This window comes from Lineus longissimus, chromosome 9 (genome assembly GCF_910592395.1).
Source record: "Lineus longissimus chromosome 9, tnLinLong1.2, whole genome shotgun sequence".
NCBI lineage: Eukaryota > Metazoa > Nemertea > Pilidiophora > Heteronemertea > Lineidae > Lineus > Lineus longissimus.
The window spans coordinates 13,342,592-13,366,281 of record NC_088316.1 but is presented as its reverse complement, the minus strand read 5'-3'; the positions used below and the strand labels follow the sequence as shown (position 1 = coordinate 13,366,281).

General features: G+C 41.4%; 1 protein-coding gene across 1 annotated transcript in view; it reads right to left on the bottom strand.

Annotated features, from left to right (window-relative positions):
• The window catches only part of LOC135493459 (glutamate receptor ionotropic, kainate 3-like), a 94,503-nt gene that overhangs the window by 4,032 nt on the left and 66,781 nt on the right, over nucleotides 1-23,690 (bottom strand). The window contains exons 5-10 of the mRNA XM_064780823.1: nucleotides 11,365-11,445; nucleotides 4,110-4,253; nucleotides 3,675-3,866; nucleotides 2,970-3,071; nucleotides 1,353-1,415; nucleotides 224-421 (exon numbers count right to left, since the gene is read on the bottom strand). Of these exons, the coding sequence (XP_064636893.1) occupies nucleotides 224-421; nucleotides 1,353-1,415; nucleotides 2,970-3,071; nucleotides 3,675-3,866; nucleotides 4,110-4,253; nucleotides 11,365-11,445 (780 nt within the window). The remainder of the gene's footprint in view (nucleotides 1-223; nucleotides 422-1,352; nucleotides 1,416-2,969; nucleotides 3,072-3,674; nucleotides 3,867-4,109; nucleotides 4,254-11,364; nucleotides 11,446-23,690) is intronic.

Genomic DNA, 23,690 nt, shown 5'->3' with positions numbered 1-23,690 from the left:
CTCTGATGTCCCTTAAACACTAAAGTTTGGAAGCCGTGATGAATACTGGATAGAGGCTACGCTGCTTACCTACACTTAGGTAAGAAAGATATCGTAAGGTTTAAACATTTGAAAGCAATCCTTCTAGCATGAAATTGATATATATTTCAGTATTTCAGGTATATTGAAAGACTGATTTTTTTTTCGCCAGTAAAAAAACACTAACTGTAATTCACATACTCACCGTGCTCTTCTGAATCTCTATAATTTTGAACATAGTATCCTCGTATAAGCCTTCGTACGATCCTTCCATGGTTTCTGTGATGATGTAATTAATACCAAGACCAGCCGTCGTAGTGTCCAGGACGTCTACCAGAATGCCCCTGTAGGGTCGGCGATTCCTGGTCACGGTGTCGAGATTGCGGTAGACGTACGGAGCTTGCTGAAATAGTGTATATAGAAATTTTTGATTAATTCTATCATCCAGAGAATGGAAACCCATTTTATTCTAAAAGCTAAGAAAATACCCATTTGATGAATTTGAATCAGCGCCGCTATCGGCAAAAGTCTGAATCAAATAACCATATTTTGTATCCGGTTACGCATGCGTATGAGTATACCGTAACATATCATGCGTGGCCGGTGACAAAATCTGGATATTTTGTCCCATATTCTGTCAGTCGTGAAGCTGATTCAAACCCTGAAAGGAGTATTTAATATTATGGTAGGAATTTCCCATGAAAAATGTCAATACTGAAAAAAATCCCAAAAGCATCGCGCCCCTTTAAATGTTTACCGAAATCGACGATGAACTTTCGCATCCGAATTTACTCTGAATTTCGTGTCGGAAGTTCAGACTATACATTCTTGGCACTGTCTGAGTGAAAACGGAAGAATCTGCCCCTTCCACGTCTACTTCAATGGGTAGTCATAAAAGTGGAACTTAACCGGAAAACCATACCGGAGACAGCTTCTCACCTCATGTTTCGGTGGGTTGAACTATCAAACGCGGCAGCAGCCGGAGAAAAAGGACGAGAGGACGAGATGGTGAAAAGTTGAAGCCATTGAAGGCATGCAGTGGAAAATTTTACCGGTACAGGATGTGACTGTTCATTACCGTGATTACCGGATAGCTTTAGCCCGGAATCAAAGGTCCGTGGCATCAACAACTATTGAATACAGAACCGGTGAAACGTTAATGGTAGTGCCAATATTTTAGTGTTACGTTACAATAGCCAGCTGGAGACAACATTTTCGATAGGGGGTTAAAAATTGGCAATCTGTCTTTTAGCGTTTCCAAACTATGAGAGAAAACACTAAAATAACGTTCCACCGGCGATGGGACATTTGGAAAATTGAGCGGGGGTACTTACCAAAATGGCGAACACCTTTAAAAGTACTCTCCCTTTGGCAATAGCATCAGCTTTAATCGGGAACTGAATAAAGAAGAAAATACAGTCTTTATTAATATGAAATACAGTTCAATTTGAAATCGGACATAACTGATCGGGACAAACGACGGTGGGTTGGGGTGCTGAAGTGATGAATGATCAGGGCCCGGTTTCACAAAGAATCTTAAGTTTTAAACTTAAGCAAAAACTTAGGAAATTCTTAGACTTAAGTCATCAAAACGCACTTAAGATTCTTTCTGAAACCGGACCCTGATGACGTAATGTATTGAATCCTTAAAGATTACGCTTTACATGTAGATGACGGTAACTCTAGCAATAGGCACTATGCAATATCGTTTGGAAACCAGGGTTTTCTGCAGAAAGACGCTTTGAAATCGGAGAACCAATGCCTTCTTGGCCGCCCAAAATTTCGTTTCCTCGCCATCGTATCTGATAGGCAATACAGACCGTCACGTCGATGCCATGGTTTTGACTAATTATCACAAGTGTCAGGTATACGAGCCAATCTGAGTTAGCCCTTGAGTCCTTGTTCACGCCTAATTACGGTCTGATTGACAATAAAATGGGACAATGATGGCCTTATTAACCAGAGGGAAGACATATTAGCAACGAATGATAGGTACGGAAACCAATTTCAAGCTGTGTTGCCCGTTGCTGTCAGGAGACTTGACATTCTCCACACAGGGATAATATAATATCATAGAAGGACCGCCTCATCACACAACTATTACTGCGCGGAGTATTATGCAGAACTGACTGCTGCACAGCGGCCCCAGCCACTATGATGGTTATTTTTTGCCTCTGTTTTGGTTTGATTTGGGACATGGCGGAATATCATTCAGAATAAAGAATAATAGTTTGATTAGATATTTGTCTTTTTATTTTATCATCACGTTCACTGCTCGTTCGGCATTAGGCTATTATTGTGACAGCCGTCTGTTTGGTTAAAAAAACGAAAACTACGATGCTAACCATAATACGATGAACGGCGAACGCGAAACAATATAAATTGGGACAGGGGAAACAAAAAAAGTCTTGAGCAATGTGCACAAAAACCACCACCTCAGGCTAAAAATGTATCAAAAGAAATAGCCTAATTTGGGTATGATACTGAAACAGGGAACTTCTTTTTTGCGGCGATACCCAACATGACTAACTCAGCTCGGCAAGAACCAAGCATGACACGTCCTGTCAGCACTTTTTCCGCTTCCACATGATACGGAACCACCGCGATGTTGTTTTTTGTGTGATGCCAACGATATATGTACGTGCTGAAGCCATAGTGATTGTCCAGCATCCGAAAACCAGAGATGACTGTCTATAAGGAGGCTCTGCATGACAAGTATTTCATACTGTTTGGCGTTTGCTACTAAGTGACACAAAAAAGAATGTCTACATTTGATTTTGAATAACTCACATTTGTGGATTGTACTACCACACCGATGTTGACAGTAAATTATGCCAAGTGTTGTCCGATGGCCATGCCCTCACGTTTTGGCCTGGCTGCTGTGTTGATTTTGTAGTTAAGTGATTGAAAGCGGTCTTAGATCAGTTAAACTATCACATTTGTTTGCTTACCTTTTGCGTTCTGTTCCTTATGCTGCTCCATTTTTGAATCGAGACATGCTTGCACTGATGTTCGTCAAATGCAACCTCCCCTGTGAGGCCAGTGAAGTTGACCTGAAGGAAAACGTACATAGAGAGGTTTCGCATGCTCAAGACTAACGACTACGACAACGTTTACGCTTATGTTTTGAGCTGTTCCCGATACATTCATAAATTCACTTTTAGTTCATGTATAGTTGACATTATTTCCGCCCCAGAGTGCTTTTAGTTTTTGAAAGCGTTATTTATAAAGTAACTGACGTGAATGAGGATTTACACACAAAATTGTATTGATTTATGTTGATTAACGTTATCTTGGCAAGCCAAATTGATCGTATACTTGTCTAATGACAGGGCCCACCTAATGCAAACAGAAGTCCAAGAAAGCAACATTATCTCAAACCACAAGAATTTTTATACACAATGATTAATACGGCATTACAATTTTTGATAAATCACACGTCACGTATCTGCCAAGATAGTTATTAACTGAACGCGCTTTGCCTTAAGCAAATCTATGTTTAACGACACCGAGAAAGAGAGATAACACCAGAAAATTAATTATATCTTCAGGGAAGCTGTCTCGGTGGACCCGTGCTTGGATGGGGATGAATTGGTACATTGGTTCCATAAATAAACTGGCGACTGCCGCTAAGAGAGGTTCTTACTGCACATTACCTTCAGAAGACCCTTTCTCAGCGACGCAAACACATCTCGTCTAAACCAGTTCTCCTTCTCCACGCCCTCGCATTGGTCAGTCAAGGCTTGCAAGTTCAGAAGCTGAACGTCCCGGATGCTGACCGCTGGTGACCTCACAGCTTTTGTCAGGGCAGTGACGGAATCGATCGCTGCTGCGACTGACGGAAGGATCTGTAGGTGATGATTGGGGAGAAAAGTTCGGAAATTAAAAATCAACCTTCTCTGAGTGACAGTACATGAAAGCACAACCATCCGAAAAATGTATCCTTTGAACCTCTTACCTACGCAAGAAGAATGATGCCCCGTTAAGGCAATCGGCCTATTATCGATAAATGTCCGTGAGGAATATGTTTGCATTGAGTGACTACCACCTTAACAGGTGACGTATTTCATGACTAAATAATTTTTAGATACCATTTTTATTTCGCTGAGTGTTGTTTTCTTCCTAAGCGAGCTGAGTATTGTCTCTATGAATGTCACGTTCATTTGGTAAGTCATGAAATTGATTTCTGCGGGACTGGCAATGGCTTCCGCTGGCAGCTCAAATGAGACCAACCCCTGAAAATATAATGCGTGCAAGAGTTTTAGACAAATGAAAAATATTGTTTTTTACTGAAAACTTTTGCCAAAAAGTGCCCCTTATCACCTCACACCAACCACGTCCCCTTGGATCTGGTTTTTTCTCGCCATAGTCATTTTAAAACGAAAAAGATGGAAAGTGGAGTGGATTTCGGGATTCAGATTTCTGCACCCCCCTGGATCCGTCCCTGCGTCTCAACTACTAAATATCAACAAAAGTGTACAAGGCGCTTATGCTAGTTTATTTTCATTTGATCGCCCGATTGCATTTTCTCACATGGAGTATTAGTTACGCCGATTTGCAGGAGCGTATCGTTTCCCAATTGATCAACCTCATCACAATCCACGCATTCGACTATCCACGCTGACTGATAAAGGCGAACTCGTAACATTTGAACCTATAGAGAGCCTTTCCGAGCGCATCGAATTCTCATGAGAAAGCCCGCAATATTCGCGTAATTGTACGAGACAGATCGTGAAGAATTGTAGTCCTCTGGGCCCTCATTAACCCCGCAACCCATGTTTTTACTCTGTACAAAATCATTTTATCAAATCTGACAATTCCTAGGGTATACAACTGGGGGCTTCGAGCGAATTATTTTCTTTCCATGTTGCGTTTTTACAAATTTATGACTTGATATTCTCCAGCATGTCTCTCGTTCTCACATTTATTCAATAAGTCACCCGAACACCGCGACATCACAATGAATGGAACGCCGTAATCAAGGGAATAATTTAATAAATTTGACAAATTTAGTATGCAATGTCATTGTAACAGTTTTTTCTGATTCTTTGAGAAGCTGAGGAAATGGTATGCATTGCTGGTTCGGCTGAGTTAATCATAATATACGGTTTATTAAGCACCGGTATAAAAAAATTATTTATCACAACGTTCCTTCCCTTTTCCGGCAATTGTTACATAACTGACACGGATGGTATCAACCCATCCTTGAGCAGTTTGCAGGCCAGTTTCCCTAACTCAAACCAGTAGCCAAAAATCGACCAGCAGACCATTTTTCTGCTCACCTCTCTAATTGTAGCTTCGTGATATTGATCATCTGCCAATGGCAAATAATATCACGTTGATAAATCATTCTCAACTGAGCAGCAATCTGAACGCTTTATCACTGCTTGGTCAATCAACCATTAGATAGATAGACCAAAGGACCATGACTTTGACGACTGTTAAAGAATGCAGACGACCTGTTGTCGATGACATTATATCAATAACATCATCTGCATTTTTGATGATATCAGTGCAGGTTCGCACGATGACAGTGAGGAATGTCGATTCGAAATGTGCACACAGAAATCTTCCGCAGTGAGATTCACAGCTCGGGAGGCAGGAGCCCAGCCAAACTGTATGAATACGTTGACCCACTTCTCTTGAAAGACGAAGCCCCCGAACAATCCTTCAAAGGAACTGCAGCCTGTTGATTCTAAAACCAAGGCCGTTCGTCCCCCGGCAAGTTGATGGTAGACACAGCTGCTTATCACAGCCCACAGTCAACAATTCTGATTATCATAGTATTTGCTCATCGTATAAGATATTGACCAAGGGTATGACCAAGGGCATGAGCGGTATCAAAGATGGTCATCAACGTACTCTTCGATTTCCTCGGTTTACTTGTACAGATTAGTGTCAGTGATGATCAGGACATATTGACTCGGAAAGGGCAAACGGGCTAGCTATTTGAAAAGCAGGTACTATGAAGCAATCAATAAGATTGCCTGGATGCTCGATACTTACCGGGTCATTACCACCAACCTTGCCCGCAACAAACAGAGATAGGGGTTGATATTATTTGTTAAACTTATTAATTTTCTTGTTTCTTCTTGGTGAGTGCCAAACACATGAAGATAATCAGGAACACAACCCCCATCCTCGGACATTTCTGACCAGCAAACTGCGGGCAGAGCATTCTCGAGCGCTCCGATTGGCTTCCATCCCTAATGATGTCTTCAACATGTTTAACCTTTCCCCCGGATGTGGATCGGAAGATTACCCTGAGGCAATGGTAAAAACACAATAAAATGGCCAATTCGGCATGCCATACGCCGTCACCGGGGCAGTCCCTTCCGTTCACGCCGCGCCCTGAAGTTACTTCTTGTACGACTGTTCCATTGAGGACCGTATATATCGACAGAAACGTTGTGATTTAACTGCTCATTAAATGAAAATTGAATCACATTAAGAGCAATATTCTGATGATTGATGCGATTTCCTCTGACGTAAAGCTTCGAAGCGGCAAATGGAATGGGTTGTTAGTATTCGAAAGGGGTTGTATATTGCTTTGTTTTTGACCAGCAGTTAAATAACTTCCCGAACATTAGAACTCCAAGTACATTGCTACCAGTCCTCGATATGTTCTTATGTCGTCTGTGTCACAGTTATTTTTATAGGAATGGCATTTAGCTAATACATGTATTTCATAAGGTGCACATGACCTAGGGCAACAATAGTTATGTTACTGAGAAAGTTACAAAGTCTTGACATTTCAGATACGAGGTATTATCAGTTTCTAGATGCCACGGGGTCAAATGTTATCAAGCTTCCAAGTGAAATGTTTTGTGAAGATTTAAGTTCTGACATTTACCATCTCGTTAGTAAACATGTACTTTCTATGTAATTCAGGAGCGAATGCTTTTTGAGAGCGGACGCACGGATCGGTCGCGACCAAATGTAGGTAACGTAGAGAATAAACAAAAATTCGGAATAATTATTGTTATTGCAAGCAATTACTAAATACAAGATATACATGTAGATCAATAATATATCATAAACAAAATCGAGACACGGTGCGGCTAGTAGATCTAGTGGTTTTAGCATATTTTCAAAACATCAAAAACATTCGGTAAACGATACACAAAAAAATATTTTACACGAAAATTGATTTTTGTATTTGAAAGATTTACTCTATAAAAGTATTCCTCAAGATTAGTTGGTACCTTAAAAGCTAGTCCTATATTATGAAATAGACGCTTTGAAGTATGAGCGACATGTGAAAAATATGTCTACCAAATCGTGTGCTGACGACTTCCAACAATGCCAATCACAATGCGATTACTTCGTTTGATATTATAGACCCGTTGTAATTTGCCACCACCACCTTGGCAACTGACTTGTTTACGACAAATTCTCAAGAATATGTAAATTAGCAGCGTTATTTGAATGTCAGGTTGTTTGTCAAGTTTCTTGTTTAACTTTCTTGTTTTAATTTTTAAATTGTTGCCATTCATGTTTCACAGGCTAGGGTCGAGTAACACCACGCTCCCCTCGCTTGGCCATACGAAAAACGCTGAACCTTACCTGTTTAAATTGTTGATTTGCTTCATGAGCCAAAATCGATTTTGTTAAGATTCTGAGGCGATATCGCAGAGAAGGAAAACAAACTCACTATTCCACACCTACACCAGCTATAGCTGTCTGATCGGACTTATTCACGGAAGTGACCCTTATCTCAGAGAGAGACAGGTCAACGGCTCTATTTCGTGATGATAGACAAACTAGATTCCTACCTTCCTTCTTTACTATTCAGTATTCAACGAGTTCAAACGAGCCGACTCTGTGATCGGTCCATGGTCAGCACTGGACACCAATTCGTTAGATATGCAAGCCGTCAGAAAACGTTCGCTCTGTAAAAACACTCTGCTCAGCTCTTCACTCAAGAAGACCGACAAGCTGCATCGTACGATGGACGGTTTTTATCTTTCTGCGACATCAGTATCCTTATTAGAGACATGGAATCTGGGCCATTAATGAACATATTTTTTATGAAAAAGAAAACACTCAACGCAATGTTACGGTCCTTCTTCTCGCCGTCATTTGCCATTTCTTCCTATTTGTAGTAAAAGCCGTTTTGTTATTGGTCTTACAAGAAGTGGTAATGCGCCGAACCTCTTTGACGGCGAGAATATTAAACTCACATTCAGGCTACTTGTTTTTGATGATAATTTGTAAGCTTGCGTTCTTTATTACTATTTCGGATAAGTTTTATGGTTTCAGCCAAAATTATTTTCAATGTTATATTAGTAATTTTATTGTTTATGTACATTCTATGATCGCGTATCCCGAGGGCGTCGAATGCTGATATCCAGTAGTTTTGCCCGCACGCGACGTAATTAATGGTCGTCGTACCTGAGGCAAAACAAAAAATACGCGGTGTAGTATCAAATAGCTACGTGGTAGAATTCAATCTCTCCTTGATTTAAATTTTTTGTGGGTATATTACAGCTTATACATATATAGCCAAATACAACATTATCTTCTCAGTTGCAGTGCGATGCACCATTGAAACAATTGGCCGTGCACGCATGAAAAGAACACTGAGGAGATTTTTAGCGAGGGGGAGGATTCTTTGAGCAGTTTGAGCCGCACCTGAGGCGGAAACAGATTGCATTTGGCAAAACCCTCGGGCCGGGCCGTCGGGGAGCCCGCCAGCAGTTATAGAACATCGCATGCACTCTTTGAAGAGGCTGAAAGCCACTGAATAGGCAGGGCTATGGCGACAAACGACAAAACGGGGCATTGAACACGGCCGTGTATAGTAACGTATGCATCGGCGGCGCTGAGTTTCGAATTCACTGGTCTTGGGAAAATAGCTTGTTTCAAACGACCAAACCAGGGCCAAAAAGTACATTCAGCGCACGAATCAAGTCGCGCTACCTTTTTCGTGGCGAACGAGGGCTCTGACTCATTGACGTAAAAGGTGTCTGGAAGTGTGACGGCGCCAATAACATCGTGACCTCATTTCCAGTTGAACGCGGTGGTATCCAGCATGCTTGCTTACCTACACTTGTCGTTGAAAGAAGCTGTTTTAGCACTTGAATCATGCGTAGATATTTGAATTATCACAAAACAATCCTTAGCATTAAGGTAAGCGTTCATTTTCATTGCTTTTATTCCTTCGGACGATCGGGCAGTGAGGTGAGACTGATATTTTTAAACATATAGATGCTGCCATCAGTTGCATCATATCCATTTCGACGAAATGCTTTCGAATCTCTTGAACTCGATCTCACGTCTTTCAACATTGATCGAAATCATCGGTTTAATTCATCTTAGACCAGATCGTCGTATCAAAAGAACATTCTGAAATAATTGATCTTGTACTCTAGTATAGACCATCTTCGATGATTTTCGCGATGGAGGCAACAGATACGGTGACGAGGACGAGCTCTATTTATGCTTACTATCTGGTAGTTCTGCGACTGTTCGCCAACCCGATCTTCATAGTTGTCGGACTCGTCGGGAACACTTCAAGTTTCCTGGTCATGAATCTACCTGCAAATCGAAACAGCGTGATGTGTTTCTACCTCCGAATCCTAGCGGTCACGGACACGCTTTCCTTGATCACACTCTTCTTGCCCAGGTGGGTGATCAACATCAGACCAGATATTCTCGAATCTCGCACCTTCGGGATAGCAAACTGTCAGCTGTTCTATTTTGTCGCATTCGTTGTCTATAATGTTTCAATTTGGCTGGTTTTAACCATCGCAATCGACAGATTCATTGTTATTACATTCCCCATGAAGGCGTCGCTGTTGTGCACAATGAAACGAGCGAAAATCCAAGTTGTTGTCAATATCGTTTTGCACGTGTTGATTTATCTGCCGAACTGCTTCCGGTCAGCGGAGCAAGATGGCGGCGGACTGTACTCGCTTGACAGTTGTGTCCTTCCGCATAACGTCGCTTGGTACGATCTCTCATTCTTTATGATCAACGCCGTAGTTGACGTTTTTCTTCCCATCGGACTTCTGTTTCAGCTCAACATTGCAATAATTTACAGCCTCAAGCGGCACAATTCACTATTAATGGACAACAATATCGTTGGTTCGAAAACACGCCAAAAACAAGAAAGAGCCATGGCTATCATGTTATTAGTTGTGGCTGTGTCTCTTCTTGTTTTCCTCCTGCCATACAGTATAGATAGCATAGTCTTCGACTGGGATTGTTGTCTGAAATATATCATGCTCTCCAATCCTGACCTGCGTGCTTTTATATTTGAATTAGTTCTTGATATATGTTGTTTGAATAATGCTTTGAATTTCTTTCTCTACTTGGCCAGCAGTCCTAAATTTAGAAAGGACTTGATACTGCTTGTCAGTTGCCGAGTGAAAAAGTAAAAGATCCTTTGCGTGCATAGGTCAAAATTACCTGACGAGCGTGTAAAAGTCAAACATTTCTTCGCCAGCGTGGGAACCCCAAAAACTGCAATCGTTGAAGCCTCTGTGAAGCATGCATGGTTTGAATGTTTATTCGTTATCAACTTAAAGAACGAGGTGATTTCGGAATGACACCATACCAGTCCTTGGCTCATTTTCACATCTGGTACTCCAGCAACCAGCAGGCCAATATCCAAGCACGGACTTACACATATTTAGGACGTTTGTCCTCCCTATCGACCTTCATAAAAGCTGTTCCATGGGGGTTGATGTTATCAAGATTTGCCCTGATAACCCTTTGATAAGACAGTAGAACAATGAGAACTGATGCCTAGGTGCGAGCACGCTTTGTTTGAAGACAATAGACCGCTGTCTATTGGTTCAGGCCTGGATTCTTTTGACTGCGATGTGAGAGTAAAAAAAATCATTCGAGAACTTTTCCGGAGCAGCCAATTCATATGCGCCTGATTAACGGTGTTTTTTTTCGAGAGCATATGTGATTGCATTCTATTCTCACAACAATGGATAAACAGACGATGTAATCTTTTTGCGAATGCGATTTTTATGGATGACTTGAAACTGGTACACGGGTGCACCGGTGTCTCATTCAAAGGGTCAGGGCCAGAAAAACTTATTAGCAGTACCTTTGCCTGGTTCAATGGATCACGAGAAGAAACAAAGGAAACTTCTCTATGGTTCAGAGGATCGGGTAGAGAATTCTTAGGTCGACAGCGTAAAATAGGTCAACTTCCTCTCGATATCATTCGTAAACTACAAAGTTCACATAAAGAAATTGTTGACCCGTTGCGTGTAAAGCATCGAAGTTATTGTCATCAAAATGATTACTTGATAATTGTCGTGTACTACAAAAAAATCGTTTTTTACAAGGTACCAAAAAATAAAGAAAGACTGGAAATGTACTCACCTCGTCAGAACTAGTACCAATAGGTGGTGTGACGATATAGTGATGTTGCTCCGTCATCATTTTCAGACCTGGCTCTGTGCACTGAAAAAAATAAAATGAGCCTCCATTTTTAGTGATGAGGTGGAAGCTGACACAGTGCGATAGGGGCTATGGGCGAAAGGGCATTCGTAGCAGAACCGACGAGGCTCGAACATCTTTTCATACCACTGCCCTTGTTTAGCACCTCGAACAGAAAAACTTGCAAGAATAGTGACTTCGGGGTATTCAGGGTACCCGCAAAACATTAGAAAACGATTACATGCATATCACGACTCATTCTACTTTCAGACTTTCCTGCTGAACGGCAAGACAAGTACTGTTCTAAATGTATCCAGACAGACACTCTATTCATTATTTTCATAAACTATCGAATTCCATTCTTGCTAAGTGTAATCTTGTCAGCTGATACTGCCACGAAACACACTCATCGAAACGGAGAATCATCAGTGTCAATTTTACCTCCCATACCCCTCCATTAGGATAAAATTTTCCATCAGTTTGTAAGCTGGGATTCAATATTCCTTCAAGTAAAGTGTTGATTTGATTTAGTACTTGAGAAGGAAATACTCTAATTTCACCTCTGTAATACCACGTTCTTAAAACCTGTATGACGGAGTAATATAGACACGGGCATTTGGACAAAACCAACTAATATTTTGTCAAACCTCTTTAACATCAGAGGCGACGTATACCTGTATATTAGGAATCCCATATCGAACGCTCCTTTTCTTTGATGATTGACTTCTTAATAATCTGTGGGCAAAAAGAGCGCGTGTTAAGGACTGATATTGATAATCAATATACTCCCTGGAAAGTAATTACATCCCACTTTTACTGAAGAGAAATCGATGTAGACTTCTGTTAGGCGACAGAGGTTTTTTTCTTTGAAAATAGCTTGATAGGTTATATTTTGTTTGACGCCATGCCTGGATTCGGAAAGTCGATTTAAAGGACTCGAGATTCATTAAGAAATCTTGGCTGGTTACAGATTCTTAAGGAATTGACTGATTACTTGTATTTTGTAAGAGAATCTCTGTCTGGGTAAGAAAATTCGATTTAGAAAGTTCAGGTGAGCTTCAAATGTTACAAGTTTGACTGATCTGTCCCGAGATCACGGCCTGAAATATAAGAAAAGAAATCGTTGTCGCTGGTCATCCCAATTTTGCCTCGAGGGTCAAATGACAGACAAACGTGCTTCCTCTATTACAGACGAATGATTGAAATGCAATAGCAACGATGCTTTTCCTTCTAAGCTGTAGCGTAATGCTTCGCCACTAAGGACATGATGGTGAAGGATAGTTGACAAGCTAGACGTTAATGGGCCATTAATGAAAAATATTTTAGGCAACGAAAACTCGCAACTTATATTTGTTCTTGCCGCAATTGGTAATTTCCTACCTTGTCGAGGCCGTTCTGTTATTACTCGTCGAAGAAGTGGCATACATGTGCGCAAAACCTCTTTGACGGCGAACAAACCTCTTTGACGGCGAAAAAACCTCAACAATCGTTGAACAGCGTACTTGGTCGTGATGATAATTTGTAAGGAGATTTCTTCAAGCTGCAGTTACTCTAACGCATTGATGGTATTCAAGCAGGAGGGTACGCAACCAAACGTATTTTGGGTTGCTTTGATGATATCAATCATACTCGTCAACACGTAGACGTATACTTTTGAATATCACCGTCATACTGTACATTATCAATGCATCTCGAATGAAGGTCTCATGTTTCCTTGCAAGAAAGCATGCGAGTCTGATATAATTAGTTGCGGTATCCGAGGCATAACAAGATGGTCAATTTATTTACAAATGTTGTATTTAGCTTCAGGGCTTCTCTATATATACTTAGCATTCAAGAATAAATAAGATTCGTCTTCATTAAATCATCAGTTTAATTCTAAGATCATCGCATTCAAATCATAATGTGAAATGCTCGCTCGTCCTCGTACTTTCGTCCAGGCCAACATTTTGTACCTGGGGATACTGCGTCTTTCGTCTTCCTACATACTTCAACAGATTATTGAGATGTAGATCCGAAGCTAGCATACGTACTCTAGACCATTATCGATGATTGTAATAATGGAGGCGACAGATACGGTGAGGACGACCTCTAATTATGCTTATTATCGGGAAGTTCTGCGAGGGTATGCCTACCCGACCTTAATAGTTGTCGGTCTCGTCGGGAACACTTTGAGTTTCCTCATCATGAATCTACCAGCAAATCGAAACAATGTTATGTGTTTTTACCTCAGAATCCTTGCAGTCGCAGACACGTTACCCTTAATTGCCCTCTACCTGCCCAAGTGGCTGATCAACCTCAGACCCGATATTCTCGAATCTCGCACCTTCGGAATGGCAAATTGTCAAATGGTCTATTTCGTCGCAAACACAGTCTATTGTATTTCGATTTGGCAGGTTTTAGTCATCGCAATCGACAGATTCATTGTTGTAAGATTCCCCTTAGAGGCGTCGCGGTTGTGCACAATGAAACGAGCGAAAATCCAAGTTGTTGTCAATATCGCTTTGCACGTGTTGATATATCTGCCGGACAGCTTCCGCACATTGGAGCAAGATGGCGGCGGACTATTTACGGCTGACAGTTGTGTTTTGCCTCCTTACTTCGCGTGGTATAATACCTCATGGTATGTGATTAAGTCCGTAGTTGACGTTTTTCTTCCTATCGGACTTCTGTTTCAGCTCAACATTGCAATAATTTACAGCCTCAAGCGGCACAATTCAGTGTTACAGGACTGTGATATCGCGAGTTCGAAAACACGCCAAAGACAGGAACGGTCCATGACCATCATGTTGGTAGTTGTGGCAGTGGCTCTTTTAATCTTCCTTTTACCATTTACTATTGTTTACGTACTCTTTGGCTGGAATTGTTGATTGGCGTACATGATGTTTTCTAAGCCTGACCTTATCACTTTCATTATTGAAATAGCCCTAGATTTATGTTCTTTGAATAATGCGCTCAACTTCTTTCTTTATTTGGCCAGTAGTCCTAAATTCAGGAGGGATTTGATACTACTTCTTCACTTCCCACGTGGTTAAGTAAAAGAACACGTCGACTCGAAAGTTAGCGGGGACAAGTAAAAACATATATGACTATCGTGAAAAAATCACGGATTCTGTTGTGGCAAAATCTAGCCTATCCTATTGTTCGACATTTTTATCATGAGGTCGAACAATGAGATTGGCGTTCACGCTGGCGTTTCGGGGGCTTTGCGAAAACTCCCTATTGTAATGCACGAGGCGGGTATAAATATGTATAAATATGTATAAATCGGCCCGTGGCGGACTATTCGAGTCATGACTTCGCCGTCGGACAGCATTTTCCTGTCAGTTGGCGTTTTACGCAAAGGATGAACTTATTGCGGGAGAAGCCATACAGTCAGGCAATATCTATTTCAGCTGATAGTTAGCGCCGGTACATGCATACTTGACTTTCTAATAGAAGTCCGTAAATATCGCAATGGACATTCATAACGGGTGCTGCTTATAGGGCAGTTTTCCTGCTTCGATTTTTGAGATTATTGATACAATGTACCTGGGGGTCACATCAACAAGTTCCACAGAAAGCACAGTTTGTTGCTATTTTTTGTGGTCTGGCTATCAGAAACCTTTCGTTGGTTGAGTGATAGAATAAGTGAGCTCTCATCCTCTCATGCCGCAATTAGAGAGCCCCATTTTGTCCTCCGCTGATGTTTATAAATTATATCACCACTATCACCTGAATGGTACAAAGTGCTGATGCTACCTGAACACAAATCCTTGCTCAGCAAATATGTTTCTGCCGGAAAGCTGTCTGTGGGTAAGAAAATTCGATTTAGAAAGTTCAAGTGAGCTGCAAATATTACACGTTTGACTGATCTGTCCCGAGATCACGGGCCTAAAATATAAGAAAAGAAATCGTTGTCGCTGGTCATCCCCATTTTGCCTCGAGGGTCAAATGACAGACAAACGTGCTTCCTCTATTGCAGACAAAGCATTGAAATGAAACAGCAACGATGCTTTTCCTTCTTAGCTGTAGCGTAATGCTTCGCCACTAAAGGACATGATGGCGAAGGATAGTTGACAAGCTAGACGTTAATGGGCCATTAATGAAAAATATTGTAGGCAACGAAACCTCGCAACTTGTATTTGTTCTTGCAGCAATTGGTAATTTCCTCCTTTGTCGAGGCCGTTCTGTTATTACTCGTCGAAGTAGTGGCATACATGTACGCCAAACCTCTTTGACGGCGAGAAAACCTCAACAATCGTTGAACAGCGTACTTGATCGTGATGATAATTGTAAGGAGATTTCTTCAAGCTGCAGTTACTCTAACGCATTGATGGTATTCAAGCAGGAGGGTACGCAACCAAACGTATTTTGGGTTGCTTTGATGATATCAATCATACTCGTCAACACGTAGACGTATACTTTTGAATATCACCGTCATACTGTACATTATCAATGCATCTCGAATGAAGGTCTCATGTTTCCTTGCAAGAAAGCATGCGAGTCTGATATAATTAGTTGCGGTATCCGAGGCATAACAAAATGGTCAATTTATTTACAAATGTTGTATTTAGCTTCAGGGCTTCTCTATATATACTTAGCATTCAAGAATAAATAAGACTCATCTTCATTAAATCATCAGTTTAATTCTAAGATCATCGCATTCAAATCATAATGTGAAATGATCGCTCGTCCTCGTACTTTCGTCCAGGCCAACATTTTGTACCTGGGGATACTGCGTCTTTCCTCTTTCTACATACTTCAGCAGATTATGGAGATGTAAGTCCGAAGCCAGCATACGTACTCTAGACCATTATCGATGATTGTAATAATGGAGGCGACAGATACGGTGAGGACGACCTCTAATTATGCTTATTATCGGGCAGTTCTGCGAGGGTATGCCTACCCGACCTTAATAGTTGTCGGTCTCGTCGGGAACACTTTGAGTTTCCTCATCATGAATCTACCAGCAAATCGAAACAATGTTATGTGTTTTTACCTCAGAATCCTTGCAGTCGCAGACACGTTACCCTTACTTGCTCTCTACCTGCCCAAGTGGCTGATCAACCTCAGACCCGATATTCTCGAATCTCGCACCTTCGGAATGGCAAATTGTCAAATGGTCTATTTCGTCGCAAACACAGTCTATTGTATTTCGATGTTTTCTAAGCCTGACCTTATCACTTTCATTATTGAAATAGCCCTAGATTTATGTTCTTTGAATAATGCGCTCAACTTCTTTCTTTATTTGGCCAGTAGTCCTAAATTCAGGAGGGATTTGATACTACTTCTTCACTTCCCACGTGGTTCAGTCAAAGAACACGTCGACTCGAAAGTTAGGGGCGACAAGTAAAAACATATATGACTATCGTGAAAAAATCACGGATTCTGTTGTGGCAAAATCTAGCCTATCCTATTGTTCGACATTTTTATCATGAGGTCGAACAATGAGATTGGCGTTCACGCTGGCGTTTCGGGGGCTTTGCGAAAACTCCCTAATGTAATGCACGAGCCGGGTATAAATATGTATAAATATGTATAAATCGGCCCGTGGCGGACTATTCGAGTCATGACTTCGCAGTCGGACAGCATTTTCTGTCAGTTGGCGTTTTACGCAAAGGATGAACTAATTGCGGGAGAGCCATACTGTCAGGCAATATCTATTTCAGCTGATAGTTAGCGCCGATACATGCATACTTGACTTTCTAATAGAAGTCCGTAAATATCGCAATGGACATTCATAACGGGTGCTGCTTATAGGGCAGTTTTCCTGCTTCGATTTTTGAGACTATTGATACAATGTACCTGGGGGTCACATCAGCAAGTTCCACAGAAAACACAGTTTGTTGCTATTTTTTGTGGTCTGGCCATCAGAAACCTTTCGTTGGTTGAGTGATAGAATAAGTGAGCTCTCATCCTCTCATGCCGCAATTAGAGAGCCCCATTTTGTCCTCCGCTGATGTTTATAAATTATATTACCACTATCACCTGAATGGTACAAAGTGCTGATGCTACCTGAACACAAATCCTTGCTCAGCAAATATGTTTCTGCCGGAAAGCTGTGTCTGGGTAAGAAAATTCGATTTAGAAAGTTCAGGTGAGCTTCAAATATTACACGTTTGACTGATCTGTCCCGAGATCACGGGCCTGAAATATAAGAAAAGAAATCGTTGTCGCTGGTCATCCCCATTTTGCCTCGAGGGTCAAATGACAGACAAACGTGCTTCCTCTATTGCAGACAAAGCATTGAAATGAAACAGCAACGATGCTTTTCTTTCTTAGCTGTAGCGTAATGCTTCGCCACTATTAACATGATGGTGACGGATAGTTGACAAGCTAGACGTTAATGGGCCATTACTGAAAAATATTTTAGGCAACGAAACCTCGCAACTTGTATTTGTTCTTGCAGCAATTGGTAATTTCCTCCCTTGTCGAGGCCGTTCTGTTATTACTCGTCCAAGTAGTGGCACACATGTACGCAAAACCTCTTTGACGGCGAACAAACCTCTTTGACGGCGAAAAAACCTCAACAATCGTTGAACAGCGTACTTGGTCGTGATGATAATTTGTAAGGAGATTTCTTCAAGCTGCAGTTACTCTAACGCATTGATGGTATTCAAGCAGGAGGGTACGCAACCAAACGTATTTTGGGTTGCTTTGATGATATCAATCATACTCGTCAACACGTAGACGTATACTTTTGAATATCACCGTCATACTGTACATTATTAATGCATCTCGAATGAAGGTCTCATGTTTCCTTGCAAGAAAGCATGCGAGTCTGATATAATTAGTTGCGGTATCCGAGGCACACCAAGATGGTCAATTTATAAACAAAATGTTGTATTCAGCTTCAGGGCTTCTCTATATATACTTAGCATTCAAGAATAAATAAGATTCCTCTTCATTGAATCATCAGTTTAATTCTAAGATCATCGCATTCAAATCATAATGTGAAATGATCGCTCGTCCTCGTACTTTCGTCCAGGCCAACATTTTGTATCTGGGGATACTGCGTCTTTCGTCTTCCTACATACTTCGACAGATTATGGAGATGTAAGTCCGAAGCCAGCATACGTACTCTAGACCATTATCGATGATTGTAATAATGGAGGCGACAGATACGGTGAGGACGACCTCTAATTATGCTTATTATCGGGCAGTTCTGCGAGGGTATGCCTACCCGACCTTAATAGTTGTCGGTCTCATCGGGAACACTTTAAGTTTCCTCATCATGAATCTACCAGCAAATCGTTACAATGTTATGTGTTTTTACCTCAGAATCCTTGCAGTCGCAGACACGTTACCCTTAATTGCTCTCTACCTGCCCAAGTGGCTGATCTACCTCAGACCCGATATTCTCGAATCTCGCACCTTCGGAATGGCAAATTGTCAAATGGTCTATTTCGTCGCAAACACAGTATATTGTATTTCGATTTGGCAGGTTTTAGTCATCGCAATCGACAGATTCATTGTTGTAAGATTCCCCTTAGAGGCGTCGCGGTTGTGTACAATGAAACGAGCGAAAATCCAAGTTGTTGTCAATATCGCTTTGCACGTGTTGATATATCTGCCGGACAGCTTCCGGACAGTGGAGCAAGATGGTGCCGGACTATTTACAGCTGACAGTTGTGTTTTGCCTCATTACTTCGCGTGGTATAATATCTCATTGTATCTGATCAACTCCGTAGTCGACGTTTTCCTTCCTATCGGACTTCTATTTCTGATGAATATTGCAATAATATACAGCCTGAAGAGACACAGTTCACAATTACAGGACTGTGATATCGCAGGTTCGAAAACACGCCAGAGGCAGGAACGGTCTATGACCATCATGTTGGTAGTTGTGGCTGTGTCTCTTTTAATATTCCTCTTACCATTTACCATTGTTTACATACTCTTTGGCTGGAATTGTTGTCTGGCGTACATGATGTTTTCTCAGCCTGACCTTATCACTTTCATTATTGAAATAGCCCTAGATTTATGTTCTTTGAATAATGCGCTCAACTTCTTTCTTTATTTGGCCAGTAGTCCTAAATTCAGGAGGGATTTGATACTGGTTCTTCACTTCCCACGTGGTTAAGTCAAAGAACACGTCGACTCTAAAGTTAGCGGGGACAAGTAAAAACATATATGACTATCGTGAAAAAATTACGGATCCTGTTGTGGCAAAAAGGAGTTGCCTGGGGATAATCTGATCCGTTCTGGATATTCAACAAAGTGTTAAATGTTCATGTAATTTTGGTCATTATTGTGCACTTCCAGATTCATTCGGCAAATGATTTATGAACATTTATAAATCGAAGCCCAACTCCAGAAAGAACATCGCAAGATTATTTTTTAACATGAACTAAAATGGTTTTCCTGAAATATCTCGATTGATGGACTTATCATCTCAATCGATCGAGATATTATCTGGTCACCTATCGAGACTTCAATCGATCGAGAAATAATTATCTCGATCGCTCGAGATGATATCTCGATCAATTGAAGACATGATAGGCGTCCAGCGTGAAGCCAATATTTCCCAGTAACGGCCCGGGGGCCAACTCGGGAGTAGAGAGTTTTCGCAAAGCCCCCGAAACCTCAAGTGAACGCCTATCCCATTGTTCGACATTGTTATCATGAGGTCGAACAATGAGATTGGCGTTCACGCTGGAGTTTCGGGGGCTTTGCGAAAACTCCCTATTGTAATGCACGAGCCGGGTGCATAAATCGGCACGTGGCGGACTATTCGAGTCATGACGTCGCAGTCGGACAGCATTTTCCTGTCAGTTGGCGTTTTGCGCAAAGGATGAACTAATTGCGTGAGAAGCCATACAGTCAGGCAATATCTATTTCAGCTGATAGTTAGCGCCGGTACATGCATACTTGACTTTCTAAGAGAAGTCCGTAAATATCGAAATGGACATTCATAACGGGTGCTGCTTATAGGGCAGTTTTCCTGCTTCGATTTTTGAGACTATTGATACAATGTACCTGGGGGTCACATCAACAAGTTCCACAGAAAACACTGTTTGTTGCTATTTTTTGTGGTCTGACCATCAGAAACCTTTCGTTGGTTGAGTGATAGAATAAGTGAGCTCTCGTCCTCTCATGCTGCAATTAGAGAGCCCCATTTTGTCCTCCGCTGATGTTTATAAATTATATCCCCACTATCACCTGAATGGTACAAAGTGCTGATGCTACCTGAACACAAATCCTTGCTCAGCAAATATGTTTCTGCCGGAAAGCTGTGTCTGGGTAAGAAAATTCGATTTAGAAAGTTCAGGTGAGCTTCAAATATTACACGTTTGACTGATCTGTCCCGAGATCACGGGCCTGAAATATAAGAAAAGAAATCGTTGTCGCTGGTCATCCCCATTTTGCCTCGAGGGTCAAATGACAGAAAAACGTGCTTCCTCTATTGCAGACAAAGCATTGAAATGAAACAGCAACGATGCTTTTCCTTCTTAGCTGTAGCGTAATGCTTCGCCACTATGAACATGATGGTAAAGGATAGTTGACAAGCTAGACGTTAATGGGCCATTAATGAAAAATATTTTAGGCAACGAAAACTCGCAACTTGTATTTGTTCTTGCCGCAATTGGTAATTTCCTCCCTTGTAGAGGCCGTTCTGTTATTACTCATCGAAGTAGTGGCATACATGTACGCAAAACCTCTTTGACGGCGAGAAAACCTCAACAATCGTTGAACAGGTACTTGGTCGTGATGATAATTTGTAAGGAGATTTCTTCAAGCTGCAGTTACTCTAACGCATTGATGGTATTCAAGCAGGAGGGTACGCAACTAAACGTATTTTGGGTTGCTTTGATGATATCAATCATACTCGTCAACACGTAGACGTATACTTTTGAATATCACCGTCATACTGTACATTATTAATGCATCTCGAATGAAGGTATCATGTTTCCTTGCAAGAAAGCATGCGAGTCTGATATAATTAGTTGCGGTATCCGAGGCATAACAAAATGGTCAATTTATTCACAAATGTTGTATTTAGCTTTAGGGCTTCTCTATATATACTTAGTATTCAAGAATAAATAAGACTCATCTTCATTAAATCATCAGTTTAATTCTAAGATCATCGCATTCAAATCATATTGTGAAATGATCGCTCGTCCTCGTACTTTCGTCCAGGCCAACATTTTGTACCTGGGGATACTGCGTCTTTCGTCTTCCTACATACTTCAGCAGATTATGGAGATGTAAGTCCGAAGCCAGCATACGTACTCTAGACCATTATCGATGATTGTAATAATGGAGGCGACAGATACGGTGAGGACGACCTCTAATTATGCTTATTATCGGGCAGTTCTGCGAGGGTATGCCTACCCGACCTTAATAGTTGTCGGTCTCTTCGGGAACATTTTGAGTTTCCTCATCATGAATCTACCAGCAAATCGAAACAATGTTATGTGTTTTTACCTCAGAATCCTTGCAGTCGCAGACACGTTACCCTTACTTGCTCTCTACCTGCCCAAGTGGCTGATCAACCTCAGACCCGATATTCTCGAATCTCGCACCTTCGGAATGGCAAATTGTCAAATGGTCTATTTCGTCGCAAACACAGTCTATTGTATTTCAATTTGGCAGGTTTTAGTCATCGCAATAGACAGATTCATTGTTGTAAGATTCCCCTTAGAGGCGTCGCGGTTGTGTACAATGAAACGAGCGAAAATCCAAGTTGTTGTCAATATCGCTTTGCATGCGTTGATATATCTGCCGGACAGCTTCCGCACATTGGAGCAAGATGGCGGCGGACTATTTACGGCTGACAGTTGTGTTTTGCCTCCTTACTTCGCGTGGTATAATACCTCATGGTATGTGATTAAGTCCGTAGTTGACGTTTTTCTTCCTATCGGACTTCTGTTTCAGCTCAACATTGCAATAATTTACAGCCTCAAGCGGCACAATTCAGTGTTACAAGACTGTGATATCGCGAGTTCGAAAACACGCCAAAGACAGGAACGGTCTATGACCATCATGTTGGTAGTTGTGGCTGTGTCTCTTTTAATCTTCCTTTTACCATTTACTATTGTTTACGTACTCTTTGGCTGGAATTGTTGTCTGGCGGACATGATGTTTTCTCAGCCTGACCTTATCACTTTCATTATTGAAATAACCCTAGATTTATGTTCTTTGAATCATGCGCTCAACTTCTTTCTTTATTTGGCCAGTAGTCCTAAATTCAGGAGGGATTTGATACTACTTCTTCACTTCCCACGTGGTTAAGTCAAAGAACACGTCTACTCGAAAGTTAGGGGCGACAAGTAAAAACATATATGACTATCGTGAAAAAATCACGGATTCTGTTATGGCAAAATCTAGCCTATCCTATTGTTCGACATTTTTATCATGAGGTCGAACAATGAGATTGGCGTTCACGCTGGCGTTTCGGGGGCTTTGCGAAAACTCCCTATTGTAATGCACGAGCCGGGTATAAATATGTATAAATATGTATAAATCGGCCCGTGGCGGACTATTCGAGTCATGACTTCGCAGTCGGACAGCATTTTCTGTCAGTTGGCGTTTTACGCAAAGGATGAACTAATTGCGGGAGAGCCATACAGTCAGGCAATATCTATTTCAGCTGATAGTTAGCGCCGATACATGCATACTTGACTTTCTAATAGAAGTCCGTAAATATCGAAATGGACATTCATAACGGGTGCTGCTTATAGGGCAGTTCCCCTGCTTCGATTTTTGAGACTATTGATACAATGTACCTGGGGGTCACATCAACAAGTTCCACAGAAAACACTGTCTGTTGCTATTTTTTGTGGTCTGACCATCAGAAACCTTTCGTTGGTTGAGTGATAGACTAAGTGAGCTCTCGTCCTCTCATGCCGCAATTAGAGAGCCCCATTTTGTCCTCCGCTGATGTTTGCAAATTATATCCCCACTATCACCTGAACGGTACAAAGTGCTGATGCTACCTGAACACAAATCCTTGCTCAGCAAATATGTTTCTGCCGGAAAGCTGTGTCTGGGTAAGAAAATTCGATTTAGAAAGTTCAGGTGAGCTTCAAATATTACACGTTTGACTGATCTGTCCCGAGATCACGGGCCTGAAATATAAGAAAAGAAATCGATGTCGCTGGTCATCCCCATTTTGCCTCGAGGGTCAAATGACAGACAAACGTGCTTCCTCTATTGCAGACAAAGCATTGAAATGAAACAGCAACGATGCTTTTCCTTCTTAGCTGTAGCGTAATGCTTCGCCACTATGAACATGATGGTGACGGATAGTTGACAAGCTAGACGTTAATGGGCCATTAATGAAA